Source organism: Embiotoca jacksoni, unplaced genomic scaffold (genome assembly GCF_022577435.1).
Source record: "Embiotoca jacksoni isolate LCO1_2020_lvr unplaced genomic scaffold, fEmbJac1.0.p SCAF_30, whole genome shotgun sequence".
Taxonomy (NCBI): domain Eukaryota; kingdom Metazoa; phylum Chordata; class Actinopteri; family Embiotocidae; genus Embiotoca; species Embiotoca jacksoni.
In genome coordinates, this window is record NW_027185382.1 from 4,816,630 (window position 1) to 4,835,299 (window position 18,670).

General features: G+C 42.4%; 3 protein-coding genes across 7 annotated transcripts; all 3 read right to left on the reverse strand.

Annotated features, from left to right (window-relative positions):
- Positions 1-125: 125 nt before the first annotated feature.
- stat1a (signal transducer and activator of transcription 1a) lies at positions 126-10,833 on the reverse strand. Of its 3 annotated transcripts, none has more exons than XM_069163795.1 (25): positions 8,636-10,833; positions 7,047-7,174; positions 6,776-6,920; positions 6,602-6,697; positions 6,152-6,238; positions 5,975-6,053; positions 5,752-5,843; positions 5,518-5,669; positions 5,128-5,286; positions 4,958-5,050; positions 4,739-4,798; positions 4,622-4,642; positions 4,391-4,481; positions 4,064-4,105; positions 3,787-3,876; positions 3,589-3,687; positions 3,381-3,516; positions 2,998-3,053; positions 2,809-2,900; positions 2,585-2,724; positions 1,806-1,994; positions 1,649-1,724; positions 1,467-1,563; positions 1,295-1,333; positions 126-748 (listed from the first exon to the last, which is right to left on the reverse strand). In XM_069163795.1, the coding sequence occupies exons 2-25, from the start codon at positions 7,172-7,174 to the stop codon at positions 719-721; spliced, it is 2,289 nt and encodes a 762-aa protein (XP_069019896.1). In that variant the 5' UTR covers positions 8,636-10,833; the 3' UTR covers positions 126-718. The 3 variants fall into 3 exon arrangements, with proteins under 3 accessions (XP_069019896.1, XP_069019895.1, XP_069019897.1); XM_069163794.1 differs by having other exon boundaries at positions 7,047-7,177; XM_069163796.1 differs by lacking the exon at positions 1,295-1,333 and having other exon boundaries at positions 7,047-7,177.
- A 145-nt stretch (positions 10,834-10,978) lies between these two features.
- On the reverse strand, positions 10,979-14,016 carry LOC138206930 (growth/differentiation factor 8-like). 2 transcript variants are annotated; one of them, XM_069163801.1, is made up of 4 exons: positions 13,948-14,016; positions 13,374-13,702; positions 12,262-12,632; positions 10,979-11,913 (listed from the first exon to the last, which is right to left on the reverse strand). In XM_069163801.1, exons 2-4 carry the CDS (start codon positions 13,699-13,701, stop codon positions 11,533-11,535), a joined length of 1,080 nt encoding a protein of 359 aa, XP_069019902.1. In that variant the 5' UTR covers position 13,702; positions 13,948-14,016; the 3' UTR covers positions 10,979-11,532. The 2 variants fall into 2 exon arrangements, with proteins under 2 accessions (XP_069019902.1, XP_069019903.1); XM_069163802.1 differs by lacking the exon at positions 13,948-14,016 and having other exon boundaries at positions 13,374-13,738.
- A 1,676-nt stretch (positions 14,017-15,692) lies between these two features.
- Positions 15,693-17,815, reverse strand: LOC138206931 (A-kinase anchor protein 5-like). Of its 2 annotated transcripts, none has more exons than XM_069163803.1 (4): positions 17,767-17,815; positions 17,171-17,235; positions 16,168-17,002; positions 15,693-15,950 (listed from the first exon to the last, which is right to left on the reverse strand). In XM_069163803.1, the coding sequence occupies exons 3-4, from the start codon at positions 16,934-16,936 to the stop codon at positions 15,718-15,720; spliced, it is 1,002 nt and encodes a 333-aa protein (XP_069019904.1). In that variant the 5' UTR covers positions 16,937-17,002; positions 17,171-17,235; positions 17,767-17,815; the 3' UTR covers positions 15,693-15,717. The 2 variants fall into 2 exon arrangements, with proteins under 2 accessions (XP_069019904.1, XP_069019905.1); XM_069163804.1 differs by having other exon boundaries at positions 15,820-15,950; positions 16,178-17,002.
- Positions 17,816-18,670: the final 855 nt, after the last annotated feature.

Here is an 18,670-nt window from a genome sequence, read left to right on the forward strand (position 1 = left end):
GAATAATGAGTCCTAATGATTAAATGAGTTATTTTAGCATCATGAAGAAATATTTACAGGCATAATTAAACATCATTCAACCGTAAAGTATTGAGCAGATATTAAATACAAATATAAAGTCAAAATATTTGTTTTCATATCTACCTTTATTTAAGGCATTTATCATATTTCTTAATGTCAGGTTTAGATTGAGCCTCATTTTGACATTACTAATGAGGTTGTGGCCCCGCCCCCCTGCAGCATTTCACCTGCTTCCACTTGAACAACTCCACGAAGGAGACATTTCATCCCTGCTTCATTTCCAAACAACATCCATCAAACAATCGTTAGCAGGTGTAATTGCTGAAGTTTAAAGTTGTTGTTTTTTTAAATAAAAGGTTCAACTTTTCGCTCGTACACAAAACCGTATATTAATAGTTTCCTATGAATCAGTGTGCTTTCATAGTATTGTTGCTACTCAGAGGCCTTGCAATCACATTCTTACATGGCTCTGTTTTACAGAAAGAGCTTCACTTTCACATTTTAGAAAAACTGAAATATGTACAAGCAAAGTGACAGGTGGGTGGAAGATTTGGTTCCACGGAGTTTCTGAAAGGTCACGGTCCTCCAAACCCACAATCCAAAAGTCAATCACAAGATCAATCGAGAGACCAGACAACCTCTGAGGGATAGTAGAGAATGAGGAGGAGGAGGAGGATGAAGTTCAGACGACGGCTCTTCAGTTTTCATCTGGAAATTCTGCACTCATCTGAAAACACAAATTACTATTTTAACAAAGGAAGACGACACAGAAGCTGAGTAGCTGTGGAGGAAAGAGGGACATAGTCAGAAACCAGGTCCAAAACCAGGTCCTACACCAGTCTAAAGCCATGCACAAAACCAGATCCTACACCAGTCTAAAGCCAGGTCCAAAACTAGGTCCTAGACCAGTCTAAAGCCAGGCCTAAAACCAGTCTAAACTAGGTCCAAAATGCGAGCCCTGATCTCGGCACCATGGAGGGCGTGTGAGACTCCATACAGAGACAGTCTCCTGTCCTCCTGACCAGCACTGTGTATCTTGCCTGTTTTCCTGTATATTGTGTGTGTGTGTACAAAGAAAACACCTACTACTGTTGTATTTTTATACACAATATGAATTATGACTTTCTCTCTTCGGTGTTCATTTTCTGTCAAAGGAGAGCCCAGGTGAAATCAGAAATCAGTGGCGTGTCCCTTTAAGTTAGAGGCCATGCTTTTTTTTTTTGTTCTAATGCATGCTGGGTAAATACATGCAGTGTGAAGTTGCTGCATCTACCTGAACGTCAAACTGTCCCAATCCCATCAGATTATTGGTCTGAAAACCGAGCGGGAAGAAACACAGACAGACGTCAGACAGACTGGACCGGACGGGTTCTGGTTCTGGTTCCAGGATGAACCGCAGCCTCTGAGTTTGCAGGTTTTTAAAGCAGCAGCTTCAGATCACTCACCACAGCGTCGATGTCTCTGGGGCTGACGTACTGCTCCAGTGCTTTGTAGTCGTCAGGAGACATGGGCATCATGTTGTCCTGCAGCCTGGACGGATGTCTGTACCGGAGGAACATTCACTCTGCTCAGTCTCATCAATCACATGTATCACTTCACTTTGTCTGTGGTGAATATGTCTGCTTACACTTCTGACACGGATATGAGCTCCGTCTTCATGTAGCCGCTCTTGACGTTGTTCTCCACGTCCATCGGCTCCGGAGCTGCGAGTCAGTTCAAAAATGTGATGAAGCTCTGCGCATAAATATTTTGATCTTTGCTGCGTGAATGAAACGGCGTCTTACTCTCTGAGGGTTTGGGGTAGTACTTCCCGAAGGCCTTGTCTTTGGGGTTGTTTGGGTAGAGGAAGCGGAGCGGGTTCTCCGGGATGTTTTCGGCCGCCATCACCTTGTAGGTGCGGATGATGTCGGGCAGCGAGACGGCGGACAGCTCCTTCTTGGTGTACGGCTCCACCGAGTGATAGACCGGCTTGTCTGGGAGGACACGGAGACACATCAGCTGTTTGCTGCTAATCAGACAGGAGATTAATCGGTGTGAATCAGTGTTATTTTAATGATATTTATAGGAAATAGATTTCAGTTTTACACCTGGAAACATGGAGCACATCAAATAAAACAGGACCACATGAAGCTCCAGACTGGACACAAAAACATTTTCAAGTCGGGCATTCATTTTGGATTTTTGTGGTAAAATTTGAAGCAATTTGGAGAAAATACTGAACGAAGATCGATAAATAAATTCAGAGTTTGTTCCTGTTGAACGCAGCACAGTGATGCACGCAGCAGGAGGAAGCAGCAACCTTCATGAGGAAGTTACATCTCCTGATCAACATCAGCACCTGAGTTTTATTTCCACATGAAGTGAGCTGCTCAAGAACCCAAATTAAACACAAATATTTGTTTCTAAGTGCTTCTGCTGTTTTATTATTTTTGTGCACATAGAATAATTTATAATAATTTCTGATTCTGTGTTTCTCCTGCACGAACGATGTGTCTGTGATGCTGCCATGAAAAGGTACCGGTCGGTCGGTACGTTGAGGCGGAAGCGGCTGCCATCACTCTACCGTGCACGTCGTGCTCGATCCAGGTGAAGGTGATCGCTCCCTCCCGGCTGCTCTCGCTGAACCGGAGCAGGAAGGTGCCCGGACACTTGTCGCTGAGCAGACACTTCTCCCTCTCCTTACTGATGAAGCCCATGATGGAGCTGCACGCAGACACAACAAACAGACACTTCTTTAGTCCAAATGCACCCTGGAGGGTTTTACAGCAGCGTCACAGCAGCACCCACCCGTCGTTCCACAGGGACAGCAGGTGTCTTTTGATCAGATCCAGGATTCCTTCGATCCACAACCAGAAGGGGAACGATTTCTCGTTGGCGCCCTGCATGTGGACGAAAGAGAGGCTTTGAGTTCAGCTTGAATAAAAGCAGCTGGACTGGAGGGAAGAGAAGCTCCTCTGCAGAGGGACGGTGGCTCACCTTGCAGAACTTGGTCCAGGGAATTTGTCCCTCCGGGTTCCTCTGGGCTTTGGACCCTACACAGAAACACACTCGCGTCAGTAAAGCAGAGTAAAAGTATCTGCAGTCCTTTCACAGGCTGACGTCATTACTTTAGAGCTGGAGACTTTAGAGGACTTTTTTGGTCAGTCGGGCATTTTGGTCCACGCTGAAATATCAACAACTATCAGACAATTAGCAGTTTGGTTCCAATCCCGAATTCAGAAAACAGAAATTTGAGGATTTTTAAGACAATTTGTGACCTTAAATGTCATAAAACTAACAGTTGCCCTGATGTAATGTGTGTTTATCTGCATACTGCTCGTCTTGGCTCTGGTTGTGTGTTTGTGTTTGTGTGCTCTGACCGAGCAGTTTGTCGGCGAGCATGTTGAGCTGCTCCTGGCTCAGGCCTCGCTTGGTGACCGAGGAGAACTGCCAGCTCAGGACCTCGGACAGCTGAGACCACTTCGCCAGAGGAGGGGAGATGAAGAACTTCAGGTTCTGGAAAACAGACGAGTCCATTAACAACGGAGCAGCGACACGGACGGGAGGAAATGTGAAACCTGTCGTCACCTTGGGCTCTGTGGTGAGCATGTTGTACCAGAGGATGGAGGCCCAGCCGCTGGGCAGCTGGCAGACGTTAGAGATCACAACAACCGGCAGAGACATGGCCTACAACAACAACAACAACAACAACAACACACGAGTAAGCAACGAGAACTCAGCCTCTTCGACCAGAACTTATTTCTACATTTGTTGGTGTCGTCTCACATCCAGTTTGATGTCGAGGCCGGACTGATTGAGCTGCATCTCGGACTCGAAGCTGAGCGAGTGAAGCTCCTCAGTGACGATCAGAGGACCCTGAACAGACACACACACACCTACATCACACAATACTGCAACACACAATGAAACGGCACAAAACTCTCACAGTAGGAACACAAATACCATATTTAATTTAAATTCAGGATCTGCAGGTTAAATTTTAAACTTTTAGCACCTTTTTAAATTGTAATTTAACACTTTCCAAAATCATAAAGGCTCTCACCTCGTTTGTTCTGTTGCCGGCGACTTTCTGCTCTTTCAGTTGCTGCGCGAAGAACAAAATGAAGTTTGTTTTTTGTTTTGAAAACTGGTCATAGAGTTAATTATTTTCACCCTTTCTCATCATGAGATAATTATCTCAACCCTTTATTGAAAAATCCTGTAAAAAAAAAACAACATCCTCCTGTCTTCATGCAAGTTCTTAAATCCTACTGTGAAATGACTTATCCACTCCATAATAACCAAATTAAACCCACGGGAACTGAAGGCCTTAATGTTCAATCCAAAAATACCCACGCAGGTATGTCGGGTAATATAACCGAGGCCTCACCAGATGTCTGAACTCTGCTGCCAGGCTGCCGTTCGACTCCTCCATGTTCATGACTTTGGTGTTCGTTCCCAAAATGTTGAACTTCCGAAACCTGATTTCAGACGGAGCATCGGAGTCAATCAATCAGGAGTCTTTAACTATCACACGTTTAACATTTAGTGCCAATGTGATCCTTCCTTTTAACTTATCACAAAGTGTGTTTAAATGTGTGGAAGTGGTTTCCAGACGTACCCTTTCTTCTCTGTTACATCCCTGAGGAGAAGAAGAACCACGTTGTCGGTTACAAATCATGCAGGTCATGAGATTTGAAGCAGAAAACAAACATCTGAGACCGAGAGATGAGCTTACTTATCAAACACAGCCTTGACTTTGAGTTGGTAGTTGAACTCCTGCAGCTTCACCAGAAACCTGAACAAAAAGCAAGCGTGATCAACTCGACTGAAACAGAAACTGATCTGCAGGTAAACAACTTCTCATTGAGTCTCTGCACTTTCATTTCATTAAGCAAAAATACATTTACCAGCTGAAACCAGAGATATTTTAGTTTGATTTTTGCATGTTTCTTACCGGAGTTTGACGGTAAACTGGACGCCTGTTTTCAACACCAGGGGTCTCTGAGGGTGGGTGGGCATGCAGGGCTGCCGCTCTACGACCAGAGAGCTACACACACAGATAATAATGGTGACTGACGGTCAGTAATAAAATGATCAATAACTCGTGTGTGAGGGGTTCCTCACTTGGAGAGCAGGTTCTTGAGGAGCTCCAGAGCTCGGGACTCCAGTAAAGCTTTCTTCTGCGTGAAGGGGTCGCATTCGTACGTGAACTTCTGCTCCAACTCTTGCAGCTTCTTCAGGTGCTGACGGACCTGCTGGAGGCTCTCCGCTACGGCCGTGAACCTGCAGCAGGAGGAGGAGGAGGAGGAGGAGGAGGAGGGAAGACAATCAGAAGGATGAAGAAAAGCACGAGGAGGGAGAGGAGGAAGATGAAGAAGAATGGGGGGAGCAAGAGGAAGAGAAGGACAAAAATGTAGTGGGCGAAAATGAGGAGAAAAGATGTAGAACAGAGGAGGAAGACATGTAATCCCACAGAGGACAGTAAGATGGATCCTGTCCCCTCTGGTGTCTCACCAGTTCTGCAGCTGGTCCACGCAGGCGTTGGGAGGACCGCCGATGCAGGCGATCTGCTGCCGCTGCTTCCACTCCGGCAGCTCCTCGGAGATCAGGTCCGACAGTAACGCCTGAGTGGCGTTCAGCAGGTCGGTCAGCTGGATCACCACATCCTGTCAGCACAGGTGACATCACGTCAACACTTCTGACGGGATCACCCAGGACGGACCGCTAACGCCTCCCCGCTCTGCTCACCTGACGATTGGCTTTCAGTTCTAAGCACATCCTCGCGATCGTCAACTTCTCTTTCTCCAGCTCCTTCGCCGTCATGCCGTTCACCTCATTCTCTGTAGAGGAAGAAACACACGAGCTTTCCTTACACACCTTAACGAAGGACCTTTGTCTTCCATCTCATGAGCAGCTTGTCAGGGAATCATCACACACTCCTACAGAGGAGGGAAGTATCTGATGTTCTCACCTCTGTTCTTCAGCGTGTTGATCTTGAAGTCGTACTCGTCCTGCTGGTCCTCCAGGTTCTTTATGTTCTGATCGACCACCTGCAAAGACAAATCATCTGAATCCATTAATGATCAATGCTCCAGCAGAACCTCCATCTGTGTCCGACTGAACATCAGTCGTGTTTGTTTCGTTTCACCTGCACTCTGTCCTTCATCTCCTTCACTTTGTTGTCCAGCTTCTGTTTCTCCACCACCATGGCCGACACCGCGCCCTCACCCTCCTGCTGCAGAAGGTCACGCTTCATTTTAATTCATTGATCATGCAAATATGACAGAAAACTTCAGTCTTCTTTATTGCTCAGCTGTACTTTGTCTGGTCTCTCTAAATAAAGTTTATTGGAATCAAAGAATAAAACTTTATAGACTGAGCACATTCAATCAATATGAATGTACCAAGAAATCAAAGGAATTCAATTAAAAGGATTTTTTTCCTGACAAAAATCATAATCATAATAAGGATAAAAGAATTGCAATTATACAATTTATGGTTGTTATTCTACTTAAATTCTAAAGTCTCTTCAAGGGAGATGCAAAGAAACGGACCCATGGATAAAAATATATTTTAAAGTCGGTCCTGCAGGTTTTACCTCAGTGCTCTTTGCGTTGGCCAAAATCTTCTGCTCCTCCTTCAGGTTTCTGGAGATGATCATGGCCATGTGGACGGGATCTTCCTGAAACCGATCCTGGAGAGACAGTCACCCTCCAGTTAGGATCTTAAACTTGAATGTGGTCTGGATGGAGTGTTCGCTCCAGGATCTGACCTGCAGGTTCCTCTTGATCTTGCGGATGTTGTGCTGCAGCAGGAAGTTGTTCTCCAGAGTGAAGCGGCTGTGCTGGTCGTCCAGCTGAGCGAGGAGGTCGTGGAACCGGACGGTGGCCAGCGAGTCCTGAAACGCCACCGTGTCCCTGAGGAGGCCGAGACAGAGACACAGTAATACTAACAAATACTCACAGTATTAATTGTTAAATAAATTCTTTACTCTATAAATGTAAAGCGCATATGAGCAACCCATCAATCACGTGACTTCTTACCAGTCGATGCTCTCGATCCACTTGCTCAGGTACTGTCGGATGTCCATGGGGAAGGAGTCGTCGTACAGCTGGTCCACCTGCTCCAGGTACTTGCAGTCCAACATCTGAAGCTGGCCCCACTGCGCCATCTTCTGGTGGACAAGAGCAGCTTCATGAGGATTCAGGGTTCAAACTGGTAATTACTTTTCAGATATAAATAATCATTTTCGAAAACAATCTCTTGAACATAAGCGGAGTGGGATGTTTGTCATTTGATGGGAGACACCTCAAACAGATCGATGGTTTCTGCTGTGTTTCAGTTACATTAAAGACCGTTTTAATAACACGTAGAATCTAAAATAAATGTGCAGCATACTGACGTAACTGTCTCCAGCAGCAAAGAAGAAAAATTACATGATATCAACAGCTATTGTAAATGTAATTCACCACTTTTTAAAACCTTCTGAGGGCTTGTTTGAAGGGAGCAGAATTCAATTCTCATATTAGATAAATAACCATAAAAGGATAACAATAACGCAGTAATTTGAAAATCTGACTAAATAATCTCTGCAGTCTCTTGTTTCTCCATCCATCAGAAAGTCAGAGTTCAAAGGTCAGGGAGCTTTTCTCAAGCTTTAGCAAGGCCTCTCCTCACTCACTGCACCAAACCTGCTGCTTGCTTACAAGAAAAGAAAAGAGGAAATTAGAAGTGCTGACTCCATGACTCCTATTTTCATCAGAAACTAATCCAGGGATCCGGGCCGATGAAGCTGAATGCAGGAGTAATTTGTAGGTGTGTTCAAGTCCAACAAGTTTAAACTTGTGTTTAAAACACATTGACTCTCTGTTTTGATAGAAAATAAAAAATAAAGGACTTATTTGTGCATTTTAACAGCTGAAGAGAGTCACAGATTAATTACAGCTGGTTAATATAACACTCTTCAGCTAAGTGAGACAAATGCAGCATCAAACCGTATTTTCATCATATAAACTCAACATTAATATTATTTTTTTTATTATTAGCTTCCAAAGATGGAAGCAGGAGGATCATAGGTTTCATTTCCCCCACGAGAATAAAAGAGTCACTGACAATAATAAAACACAAAATACTGATTTGTTTCATATCTTACGTTATAATGACAGTTTCACTAATCAGCTGTAACACAAAACCCAATTGCGCATTACACGGTTTTCTCATCAACCAAACTCCTTTCAGATATTTGGCTTTTTAAGGATTTCCATCCTGATGCCATACAGTCGTATTTAATAGAATTAGACTCAACGCCTTGTCTACATGTTGATGCATTAGTTCATCGTCCGGCATACATATGATTGACCTGTTATTACATATGAACTCGTAATACCACATTTACGACAAGTTATCGTTAATGCTTTTCTATTTTGGACCTTTAGTGGTGGGCGTCGACGCACAACTAAAACCTGCTGCAGGATCATTGTGGTTGAACTGACAGCTGCAGGCTGTAAGCTGCATTAACCTCCACAAATCATTCCTCGAAGTGTTCCTGCAGTCCTCGTGAAGCCAAGTTGGGCAATCAAGAGATCTGGACTAAATAACGCCACTACACGAGAAAGGAAGCCATAACACTTACCTTTTATTTTGAGGAGACGTGTACAACCTCTCACAGGAACGCAAAAGTGTTTGTTTTTTTAAATAAAAGTTCGTTTTACTTAAACGTGCCACAAATCTGCCAGGCAGCAACACGACCTGTTTCTACTGATGTGGTCCGGCTGACTCTACGGAAACAGCCACTCACCGCTGAGGATTCACCATACGTCCCGCCCTTTCCTTTGTGATAGCCAATCAGAGCGACGGCCTGGTGGCTCTTCTGTCAAGTGAGCAGGGGTGCCCACAATAACAACTTTGCACAAGGACTAGTTTTACTTAAATACCCTCGAATGTGCACAAGATCAAGTGAGAAAACGTGTTGTGTCCTTTTATAGACTTTAACAGAGTTGTGATAAATCTAAAATACATTTTACATTTTTAAAAGCAAAATAATGTTTGTTTTTTTGAGGGAGGGAAGACAGTCCACAGAACAGCCTCCACTGACCACGTGTTTTCAAAGAAAGAGAAAGTAAGGAAACGCTAACTCTGAAACTGAAACCTAATTTATTGTGAAACGTCAGTTTGTTCATTATGTTGTAAAATGTTTGCAAAATAAGACGTGAAAATAATTTCCACAAACTACTGTTTATAATTGGAAAATACAACTTTAACCATTAACAGGCTAAAGTGGTTTGAAATTACAAAAATAATAATGATACTTGTCAGTTCTTCTTTTACCGATTATTTTTTGTTATAATAATTAATAATATCATTAATTATCATTAATGGGATTTACACAAGAAGAGTAAAAGAAGTCTGCTTCCATTTTTTTTTTTAATTTCGATGTCTTTTTTTGTGAAAAATCCCTTAAACCTTTTCAGTCGCAAACATGTTTTCAAATCAAATAATCTGTGAAGTTTGAAGTTAAAAACTTGTAATATATTGACTTCTGTCTCTTGTGATGGGGTTTTTATTTTTAATGGTCATAAAACTAAATGTTTTTCCCACGCTGTATATATATATATATGTATATATATATAGTTCAGGTTAATCAATATGAAGGAAACTCAATATTTGTTTCAGTAAAAACAAATCTAAATAACATAACTATTAATCAACAATAATAAAAATCATAACAACTTACAAATGTACCCAAGAACATAGAGTTTTCTCGATAAAACATAATAAAGTAAATTATAATGTAGTTATTAATTATTAATTATAATGTAGTTTTTACAAATTAATAGTGACGGGTGAAATCTCTCCTCAAAGCTCTTCATTGTAAAGTTGAGACTTTTACAGTACATTTAAAATTATTCATTGGTCCCTAAACTTCAACTGTTTTACCTCAAAAGAGTTGTTTACATGGAGCTTTGTTTAGAGGGGAAATGTGTCTTTTGGAAGAAATGGTAACTCAGACATATGAAATGTGACACAAGCAGACAGTGACTTTTTTAAGAGCATCACAAGCCATTGTGGTTGGAGTATACTAGTTTAGTCTTTAACACTGTGTTGCATTTAATAGACTTATTAAATGTATTTTTAAAGTAGCTGTAACTTAAGCAGTAAGAACTCGTGTTCACTCTGTGGGGTAATAAATGGATATGTGAAGTACATGTCGTCCCTACATCCAACATCTCCATCTCCTTCTCACTTTCAGAACCACAAATGCAGCAACATGGCCTGATGTTTTCTACACTGATGAAACTGTGTCAGTCGAGGACATTCTGTTCCTACAGCAGAACAAAGCGTTTTGTGTCAGAAACCCCCATGAAGCACAACAACAGTCAGGACAGCTGCACTTGGCTCCAAATTGAGATGAAGCCTCCCTCTGAGATCACTGTCTGCTCTCACTGTCATAGTGGCTGATCCCAGGCTGTTTGTACGCTACGGTACCAGTCAGGAATGATTTCCAGTTTTTAAACAACCTGTAGAAAACTGTTGATTTTGATTCTTTTGAGATTTCCGCACCGTGGAAGAAGGTTTGAGGTTATAGTTTCTCCTTTGGGCTAAAAACAATTGCTTAATATTACCGAACCAATTCAATGCACCTTTTATAAAGAGAAAAACCAGTGTGACCAGCAACTACCACACACCACAGCTCAACTTTATAGTCAGCATTGCTGTGCCTTTAGCTGCAGTTCATCTAATGTCCACTAGATGCTGCACCACTTTGACTGTAACAGGAAGTGAATCAAATCCCAACACGTGCAACAACGTCCTTAAAAAATGCACCTCTCTGTTGCTGAGAACTGATCACAGCGAGGAGTTTCCAAGAGACGCTGGGACGGGGAGTCATTCAGTTCATGTTTTTCAAAAATAAAACGCATGTGGAAGATGCCCCGCAGGGTTTACTTTGATTAAAGCTTAAATCAGGGCACAGGAAGACAGGAAGCGACAGGAGCCTTTATATCTATCCATCTAAGTATCTATCTATCACATTGCCTTTAAGTCTCGTTTCATGTGGCAAAATAATGTTCAAGAAAAAATCCTGACATCTGTGCATCCGATTGGCTGATTTCAAATTAGAGTCCAGATTCCATCTAAGTACAAAGTGCTAAACTTCAGGATTTCATTAAATCCTCTCAAAATGTAAAAAAAAAAATGCATTTTTGCAACATTACATTCAGAATTTTTGTGATTGCTTTTGCAACATGTAATTGGTTCCTCACAGTAATATCTCCTGTTTCCATCGTGTTGGGTCTCATATCTTACTTAATGGTTTAAATGCATCTATTTATTGGGTAAAAATTAAAACTACAAAACTAAAGAATAAATTTAGGAGTCCATTTCTTGAAAGAACTTCTTCCATCTGTCTTATGGATGATATTTTATTGGTTTCTTTGCTGAAACTACTGTGCCAAATTTAGATTTTTTTTTTTCAATATATTAAAGGTTTGCGTCACTTCTATGATCACCCTGCTGGACCCCAGGGCGTCCTCAGGAGCAGCCACAGTGGTCGACCACCATGGACGGGATCTTTCCGTAGATGATCTGCTCCTTGCGGTTGAAGTAGAGCATGTTGATGGGCGACATCTTGGTGGGCGTGCAGCAGGGCCCCGCACTGCCCCGTGGGTTGGCCTTGTTCACCAGGTGTGCGTGCGGATACTGCTGCAGGTGCATGAACTCACACTCTCCTGAGCAGTAGTTGGCTCTGTAGCGTTTGGGCGCGATGATCCAGTCCCAGCCGAACTCCTCAAAGTCAACGGTGAGCGGGTAGCGACAGCAGCGTGTCTCTGCAGACTCCTCGTCGCAGTTGAGGCCCGAGTCGCGACGGGATCTCTTGGGGCTGTCGAGGATCTTCACCTCGATGAATGGTTGCTGGAAAGGAATCAAAAATGTATTGACAATGACGGAGGCAGTGAAAAAAGCTCGACTACAGGTCTTCCTTATGAGAAATATTACAAGTTCTTGAGCTTGACAGCTTGTTTTTGGAAGCAAAAATCCGAGACAGAAACTCGTTTTTTTGGGTATAGCTTGAATAATTTAACTTCAATTGAATGTATAATAACTGGTCCAACTACAAGTACCTCAGTACTGTTGCTTGTCCCTTTGTCCCTTTAGTCTAATTTTAGAAATGTTTGAACCAAGTGACAAAGTTTCGACAGGAGATATTAAATACCAGAAAGCATGAGGGTTTATGGTGATAAGACGTTGATTTGCACTCACCAGTCCTTCCTCCCCAGGCTCTGCTGAGGTGACAGCCAAGTCTTCTCCTTTGGAGTCGAAGGCGTTGATCTCTATGCCGTAGTTGGTTTCTGGTTGACGCAGCCAAGCCTGCAGCAGAGACTTGATGTCAATGCTCTGCCAGGAGCCGGCGCCGACGTCAGTGTCGATCTTCAGGGAGCGGACCCGGACCCGGGTGTTGTTTCCTTCCTTCCCGGGTTTGAGGCGGGAGATCTGCAGGAAGATGGTGGTGACCATGTCGGCAGGTCGCAGGTGGACCCACAGCTGAGCACTCAGGATGTTTTTGGGCTGGATCTTTGGACTCAGGCTGAACAGACAGCAGGAGGACAACTCGTCCTGGGAAATTGGATTGGCTGGAAGAAATAATCCAGACATAATGTTGAATTTTCTTATTACATACAAACATTTGGGGTTAAACTTCTGGCTGTTTTCTGTCCAACAAATGTCCAAAAAACTACAGCAAAGATAGGTATGAAATTTGCTGTAGATATTTGTGATTTCTAGATGAAGAACCCTAATTATTTTGGTGACCCCCTGACCTTTCCTCTACCACCCCCCCTCAATATAAGCTTTTCCCTTTTTCCTATGATGAAGTATCTTGAGAGGGATGGTTTGATTTATAGTATGCTATGAATCCTAATGGGTTTTTCTTTTGGATGTTACTCTTTGTTGTCTTTCTTTTGCACCTCAAGATGTCCCCTTGTAATTGGCCTGTCATTCTTTTTAGATGTGTAAGTGGGTACTTTAAAAAGGTAAAATTGTATTGGTTTGTGGTCTGTTATGCTCTTTTTCTATTACTTAAGCTCTCAGTTAAACATCCCAGCTAGAGTTAGTTTTAAATGGCAGACTATAAATTCAACAGAATGTCTGCAAAAGTTATATATCTGCATTGTTATATTATGTAATATAATATATAATATTTATATTTTTCAGATGCAGCTTTCCAAAGTCCTGTATACAGTTTGGAAACAACCTTTACGCACAGAATTTACGCACGAACTTCGATTTTTTTTTTTTTTTTTTGTCTTTCAGAAAATATATAGAATAAAATGAAAGAAAATTTTTAAAAAAATGTTTTGATTCGGGTTAGTTACGCTTGGTAGCAATGGTGATGATGGTCTCCATCGTTGCGTGGTCCTCGTCCTCCACCCGCGGGTCGTACTGGTCCAGGAGCTGCGTCAGAGGAGGTGCCTTCGGGAGCAGCTGGCGGATCATGTCCCGGCTGATGTTGGGCGCCTGTTCGAGCCGTAGGATGCTGAGGATCTGCGACTTGATGCTGTGGAGCCTCATTTGCTTGCTGTGCTCCCGGAAGTCGCAGGCCGAGCACTGCTCTCCGCTCTCCGCCAGCAGCTTGGAGGTCTGCTTCATCTCCATGGAAAAACCCGCAGAGAAGAAGACGGTCAGGCAGAGCAAGAGGAGCATCCTGGAGGGAAGAAAGGAGGTCAGTGACGCCGTCTGAAATGAGAGTGTCCCCGCGCCTCAGGACTTTATGATTGGCTGCAAAACATCTTTTTTTTCTAGAAGTGAGATTTAAAGAGGTAGGAGGACTTTCAAGATTCTTAAATATTGACTGGGATTTAAAAAAACATAAACCACTTAAAAAAAAAATTAAAAAAAAAAAAACCTGTTGGTATAAAATAGCTGACCCATGGATGACCTTTTACATACCCATTTGAATATCTTAATTGGTCTAACAGAGAAACCTTTTCTCCAAAACTGCAAAAATACAATTAAAAACCCAAAGACACACTGACTGTGCACTTTTAGGAAAAACAAATCTTTCAATAGATATTTTAATGGCTCTTTTCTCCTCATTAAATTGTGAAATTAAGATCATTTGAGGAGTACAATTGTGTGTTTTGGGTGGTTTCAAGTGATCTGCTCCTCCCACCAAGCAGCAGCAGGAGGAAACTGGTTCAGCTGCCTGTTTATCAGCAGCTCTGAACGGTTGGAAACCATAAATTAACCAGAGAGGAGCTGCAGCACAGAGCAGAGGGTAAAGGATTAAATACACAACCTTGCAGGCGATGATGTTTCTTTAAAGTGGGTAAACAGCCCTTGTTTGGGGGAAAACAGATCAATATCGTTATGATTTTTTTGTTCTTTTCTGCAGATATAGAAATTATGATGAAATGCTGTTGTTGCTGAAAAGTCGCCTGCTCTTCTGGTGTCTCTTCTGGTGCAATGGGATGTAACATGTCGAGATTCAGGTTTTGGGCCTGTTTGGCCAAACCAAAGGACGCTGTCATCGACAAACGTAGAGAAGACGAAACAGAGCAGTTTCTGAGGGACGTGAACGAGAGTCGATGTTCTGTAAGTTCAACTGATGATGTTTCATCGGATCATCCTCCAGCCAGCAGACCGATACTGAACTTTGCTCAAAGGATTTCGGAGGATATCGTGGCTCAGGCTCTGCAGCTCTGCTTGGAGGTGGAGACTCAATACAAGGAGCTGCCTTTCATTGACAATGATTATGATTATGTTATATGAATACACAAAGTTTTCTCACTGCAATCTGACTGAACGTGGACCCAAAATGTGCTGCTGGTGAATCAGGTGAAAATGAATGTCAGGTTGTTTGAATTTTAATACTGGACGAATGTAACTTCTCTCAGAGCCACAGCATGTAATCTGAAGAATCTGTGTCATTTCACAACATCGCAACACGTGTGAATCTGCGTTGCAACCGAGATTGTAATGACGAGTGGACCTTCTGACAGTTAGATAACATTTTGCAATAATTAGTGGAATCACTGTGATCCAAAGGTAGAAATAATGTAAATGTTATCTCGAGATCAGATGCATCCAAAATGGTTGCTCTGACTGTTACTTCATCCGTTCATCTCAGGATTATTTTTTCTGTGTACTTCTTTTAGTCTTCAATGACGTGACAGTGTTTCAACCACCAACAGTCTTCCTCAGGCGTAAATGTTCTCATGTTTATGTAAAATAAAAGCAGAGTTGCAACCCACTGATCTGTTGCTTCTCTTTTATGAAGAATGTGGGATTTGTACACAAAAATATAAATCATTTTCTCTCTGAGTCAGTGAGAAAATTACACGTATCAGACACCTGTTCAACAGGACGACCTTGTCACTCGACATGTTTACTGCGCAGGTTGAAGAGATTCTGTGTACATGAAAACATGAGCAGAGGTGAGAGGGTTACGTCAATGTTTCCCTGCTCGGCTTTCATGTCAGCCACTTTTCTTTAGTCTCAGAGAAGCACACTCAGAAAAGTGTTGAATTTGAGAATGTACTCCTATCAGTTTGAAATTAAACAGCTTTAATAGAAACAATTAATCACATATGATAACCAATGAGAAGTTGTTCCCTGTCACACTTTAAATCGTTTTATTGCTAAAGAATATATTCAGTTTCTGTGTAAATAAAGCACACTCTAAAATACAGTGGTTGCTGATCCTGTCTTCAGAACATTTTATTGCATGTAATTGTAGTCATACAGCTTTAACCCGTTTGGTGCCCTGCAGCCATCCTCTCGGCTTGGTTTGGTGTCATTGTACTTCACAAAAGCTGCTCCAATGGGAAAACAAAACACTGAACTAACAATGTGCTTAATATGAGTAGAATGCAAAATGCGTTGAGGTATTTTATCTTTTAAAGTTTCTATCATAGGGGGAGTACTCTCCTGCTGGGTGGTGTGTCTGCTACCTGAAAAACAAAATAAGACAAAAATACAATGATATGTAATACAGCAGGAAACCGCAGCGAGCTTTAAAGCCCCTGAAAAACTTGACTTCAGATTTTTTTATTCAGTTCTAAATATTTAATGTGACAAACGAAGTTGAAAAAAATCTCTTTAGGTATTATTGTTGTTGTTTAATATTCAAAAATGTTCTCAGGATCTTTAATGATCTTTGCGTCTCACCTGCACTCACTTTTCTACCAGTGTCCGCCCCCTCTTCCGTGACCACGCCCATGGCCACGCCCATGGCCATGACCGTGACCATGACCATGCTTGTTCTTGTGTTTGCGGCCGTGTTTCCCATGACCGCCATCACTATCGCTGCCACTGCTACCACTGCCACTGTGGTTCCGGCCTCTACGGTCGTCTTCTCCATGGCGCCGATCTCCTTCACGGCGACCATCTCTAGGGTCGTCTTCTCCATGGCGCCGATCTCCTTCACGGCGACCATCGCTATGGTCGTCTTCTCCATGGCGCCGATCTCCTTCACGGCGACCATCTCTAGGGTCGTCTTCTCCATGGCGCCGATCTCCTTCACGGCGACCATCTCTAGGGTCGTCTTCTCCATGGCGCCGATCTCCTTCACGGCGACCATCGCTATGGTCGTCTTCTCCATGGCGCCGATCTCCTTCACGGCGACCATCTCTAGGGTCGTCTTCTCCATGGCGCCGATCTCCTTCACGGCGACCATCTCTAGGGTCGTCTTCTCCATGGCGCCGATCTCCTTCACGGCGACCATCGCTATGGTCGTCTTCTCCATGGCGCCGATCTCCTTCACGGCGACCATCTCTATGGTCGTCTTCTCCATGGCGCCGATCTCCTCCACGGCGACCATCTCTAGGGTCGTCTTCTCCATGGCGCCGATCTCCTTCACGACGACCATCTCTATGGTCGTCTTCTCCATGGCGTCGATCTCCTTCACGGCGACCATCGCTATGGTCATCTTCTCCATGGGGCAGATCTCCTCCACAGCGGTCCCCTGGCTGGGGGTCCAGGTTGTAGCCTGAGGGGTGGCTGTCTGCAGCAGCACCAATCAGAAGACAAAGAAAAATTAAGTTTTGTTTCAAGTAAAAAATTCAAAATTTACCACATTTTTACACGATTTTCACTTGAATCAACTCAAAAGAATGAGACAGTTTTATTGCTTCTCAACAACGGAGAATCAATACAAAACTGTGCGTCTTACCTGAACTGCTGCTGAACATTTCTGTCAGTGTTGGTGTTTGGGACAGATAATCCCTCTGTGATACACTACCAAATGAAAGAAAACAGGGAGGTGCCTTTTTACATTTCAGTTAAACCAGTTTGATTACATGCAAGGAAAATTACAGGTGTGAAAGTTTAGTATATGGTACAAAATATATATCTTGCCACTATGAACCTTTTAAAAACAAACAAGTTGGTTTGGTTTTACTGTTTCTGAGAGCTTTTTTAATAAAGAGCATCCAGTCTTTCAGTAAATATAAAAGTATTTCTTTATGCAGTAACACATTTTTAAATTTAAAAAAAAAAGGAAAACTTCAGTGTAAATTCTGAGGAAAAGTAGCATTTGGTTCACTGCTGTGTCCATCTGATTGCTTTTAGGCAGCTGTACTGAAATTAAATGGAAAATATTCCAGATTTGTTACATTAATTAAGTACAACTAACTTCAAGAAAAAAAAAGAATATCGTCAAGTCTGCTAAATACTTTCAAAACTGTTCATGTTTTAAACATTTCATCTAAAAGCTTCATTACCTTTACAAAACCTGTCTAATGACAGAAAACAAAATAATGTACTTACATGATCTGACCAACAATCTGCAACTCTGTCTTCTGCCAGTGAAGAGAGGATGCATTGTAATTAATAGGCGCTGTCTGGCACACCTGTATTCCTGTCTCATTACGTCAGCGTAAAGGTGAATTCAGGGGAATCTCATATGAACAGTAGAAAGTCTTTCTGCATCTTTATGTGTCAAAGAAACACAAAACCCCACAAAGACATGCAGTGACTGGAATGAGATGCAATTGTCTCCTAAAAAAATATTTTCTTGTTCTTTCCAGATTAATCAATATCACAATCAATATAAATTCAAGTATCATCTTATTTTTAACCATAAATGCTGCCTCCTATTTGCTATGTTGTAGTACAACAATTCAAAAGGTCATTCTCATTCATCCTTACATGGCCAATATGGCTTGAACTGAGCCTTTTTCTTGTTTATTATGAAATATTTTAGTATTTTGTTCTTGTTCTTGAAATCTGTTTTTTTTATAAAATAAAAATAAACACAGAAACAAAAAAAAGAAATAAAGTTAAAGACAATAAAAAAAACATGTATAAAAACGATCAAGAAATCAAAAATATATCAAGTGAAAGAATGAAGAGAAAGAAAGGACGTGAGAAAGGACACTGAAGTTTTCGGGAACAATTGAAGGCAACAATCCGGCCGATGACGCAGCACGTCGCCGCTAGGGGACGCTGTGACATCATCGACCACGTCGAATTAGAAACCTGGTAGCGCGAGGTGGGAGATGATGATGATACCGGTGAGTTGTTGTGTTTGGACAACAGAAACTGCTCAGAGAAGCTCTGAAGAGGGTTGGACCTCAGCTTGGACCTCAGCTTGGACCTCAGGTTGGACCTCAGCTTGGACCTCAGGACGAGCAGCGGTTCAAGGTGATTAATTCGAGTTGACATGAACTTT

Excerpts from the sequence above, each read along its gene's own strand:
- LOC138206930 (XM_069163801.1), bottom strand. The coding sequence starts at position 13,701 with ATGCTCCTCTTGCTCTGCCTGACCGTCTTCTTCTCTGCGGGTTTTTCC. Across the intron at positions 12,633-13,373 it reads CATCACCATTGCTACCAAGC|CCAATCCAATTTCCCAGGAC; the intron begins GTAACTAACCCG and ends TATTTCTTCCAG. Across the intron at positions 11,914-12,261 it reads AGCCTGGGGAGGAAGGACTG|CAACCATTCATCGAGGTGAA; the intron begins GTGAGTGCAAAT and ends ATTCCTTTCCAG.
- LOC138206931 (XM_069163803.1), bottom strand. The coding sequence starts at position 16,936 with ATGGAGAAGATGACCATAGCGATGGTCGCCGTGAAGGAGATCGACGCC. Across the intron at positions 15,951-16,167 it reads TGGTAGAAAAGTGAGTGCAG|GTAGCAGACACACCACCCAG; the intron begins GTGAGACGCAAA and ends TTTGTTTTTCAG.
- stat1a (XM_069163795.1), bottom strand. The coding sequence starts at position 7,174 with ATGGCGCAGTGGGGCCAGCTTCAGATGTTGGACTGCAAGTACCTGGAG. Across the intron at positions 5,670-5,751 it reads AACTGAAAGCCAATCGTCAG|GATGTGGTGATCCAGCTGAC; the intron begins GTGAGCAGAGCG and ends CTGTGCTGACAG. Across the intron at positions 3,688-3,786 it reads GCCTCGACATCAAACTGGAT|GCCATGTCTCTGCCGGTTGT; the intron begins GTGAGACGACAC and ends TTGTTGTTGTAG.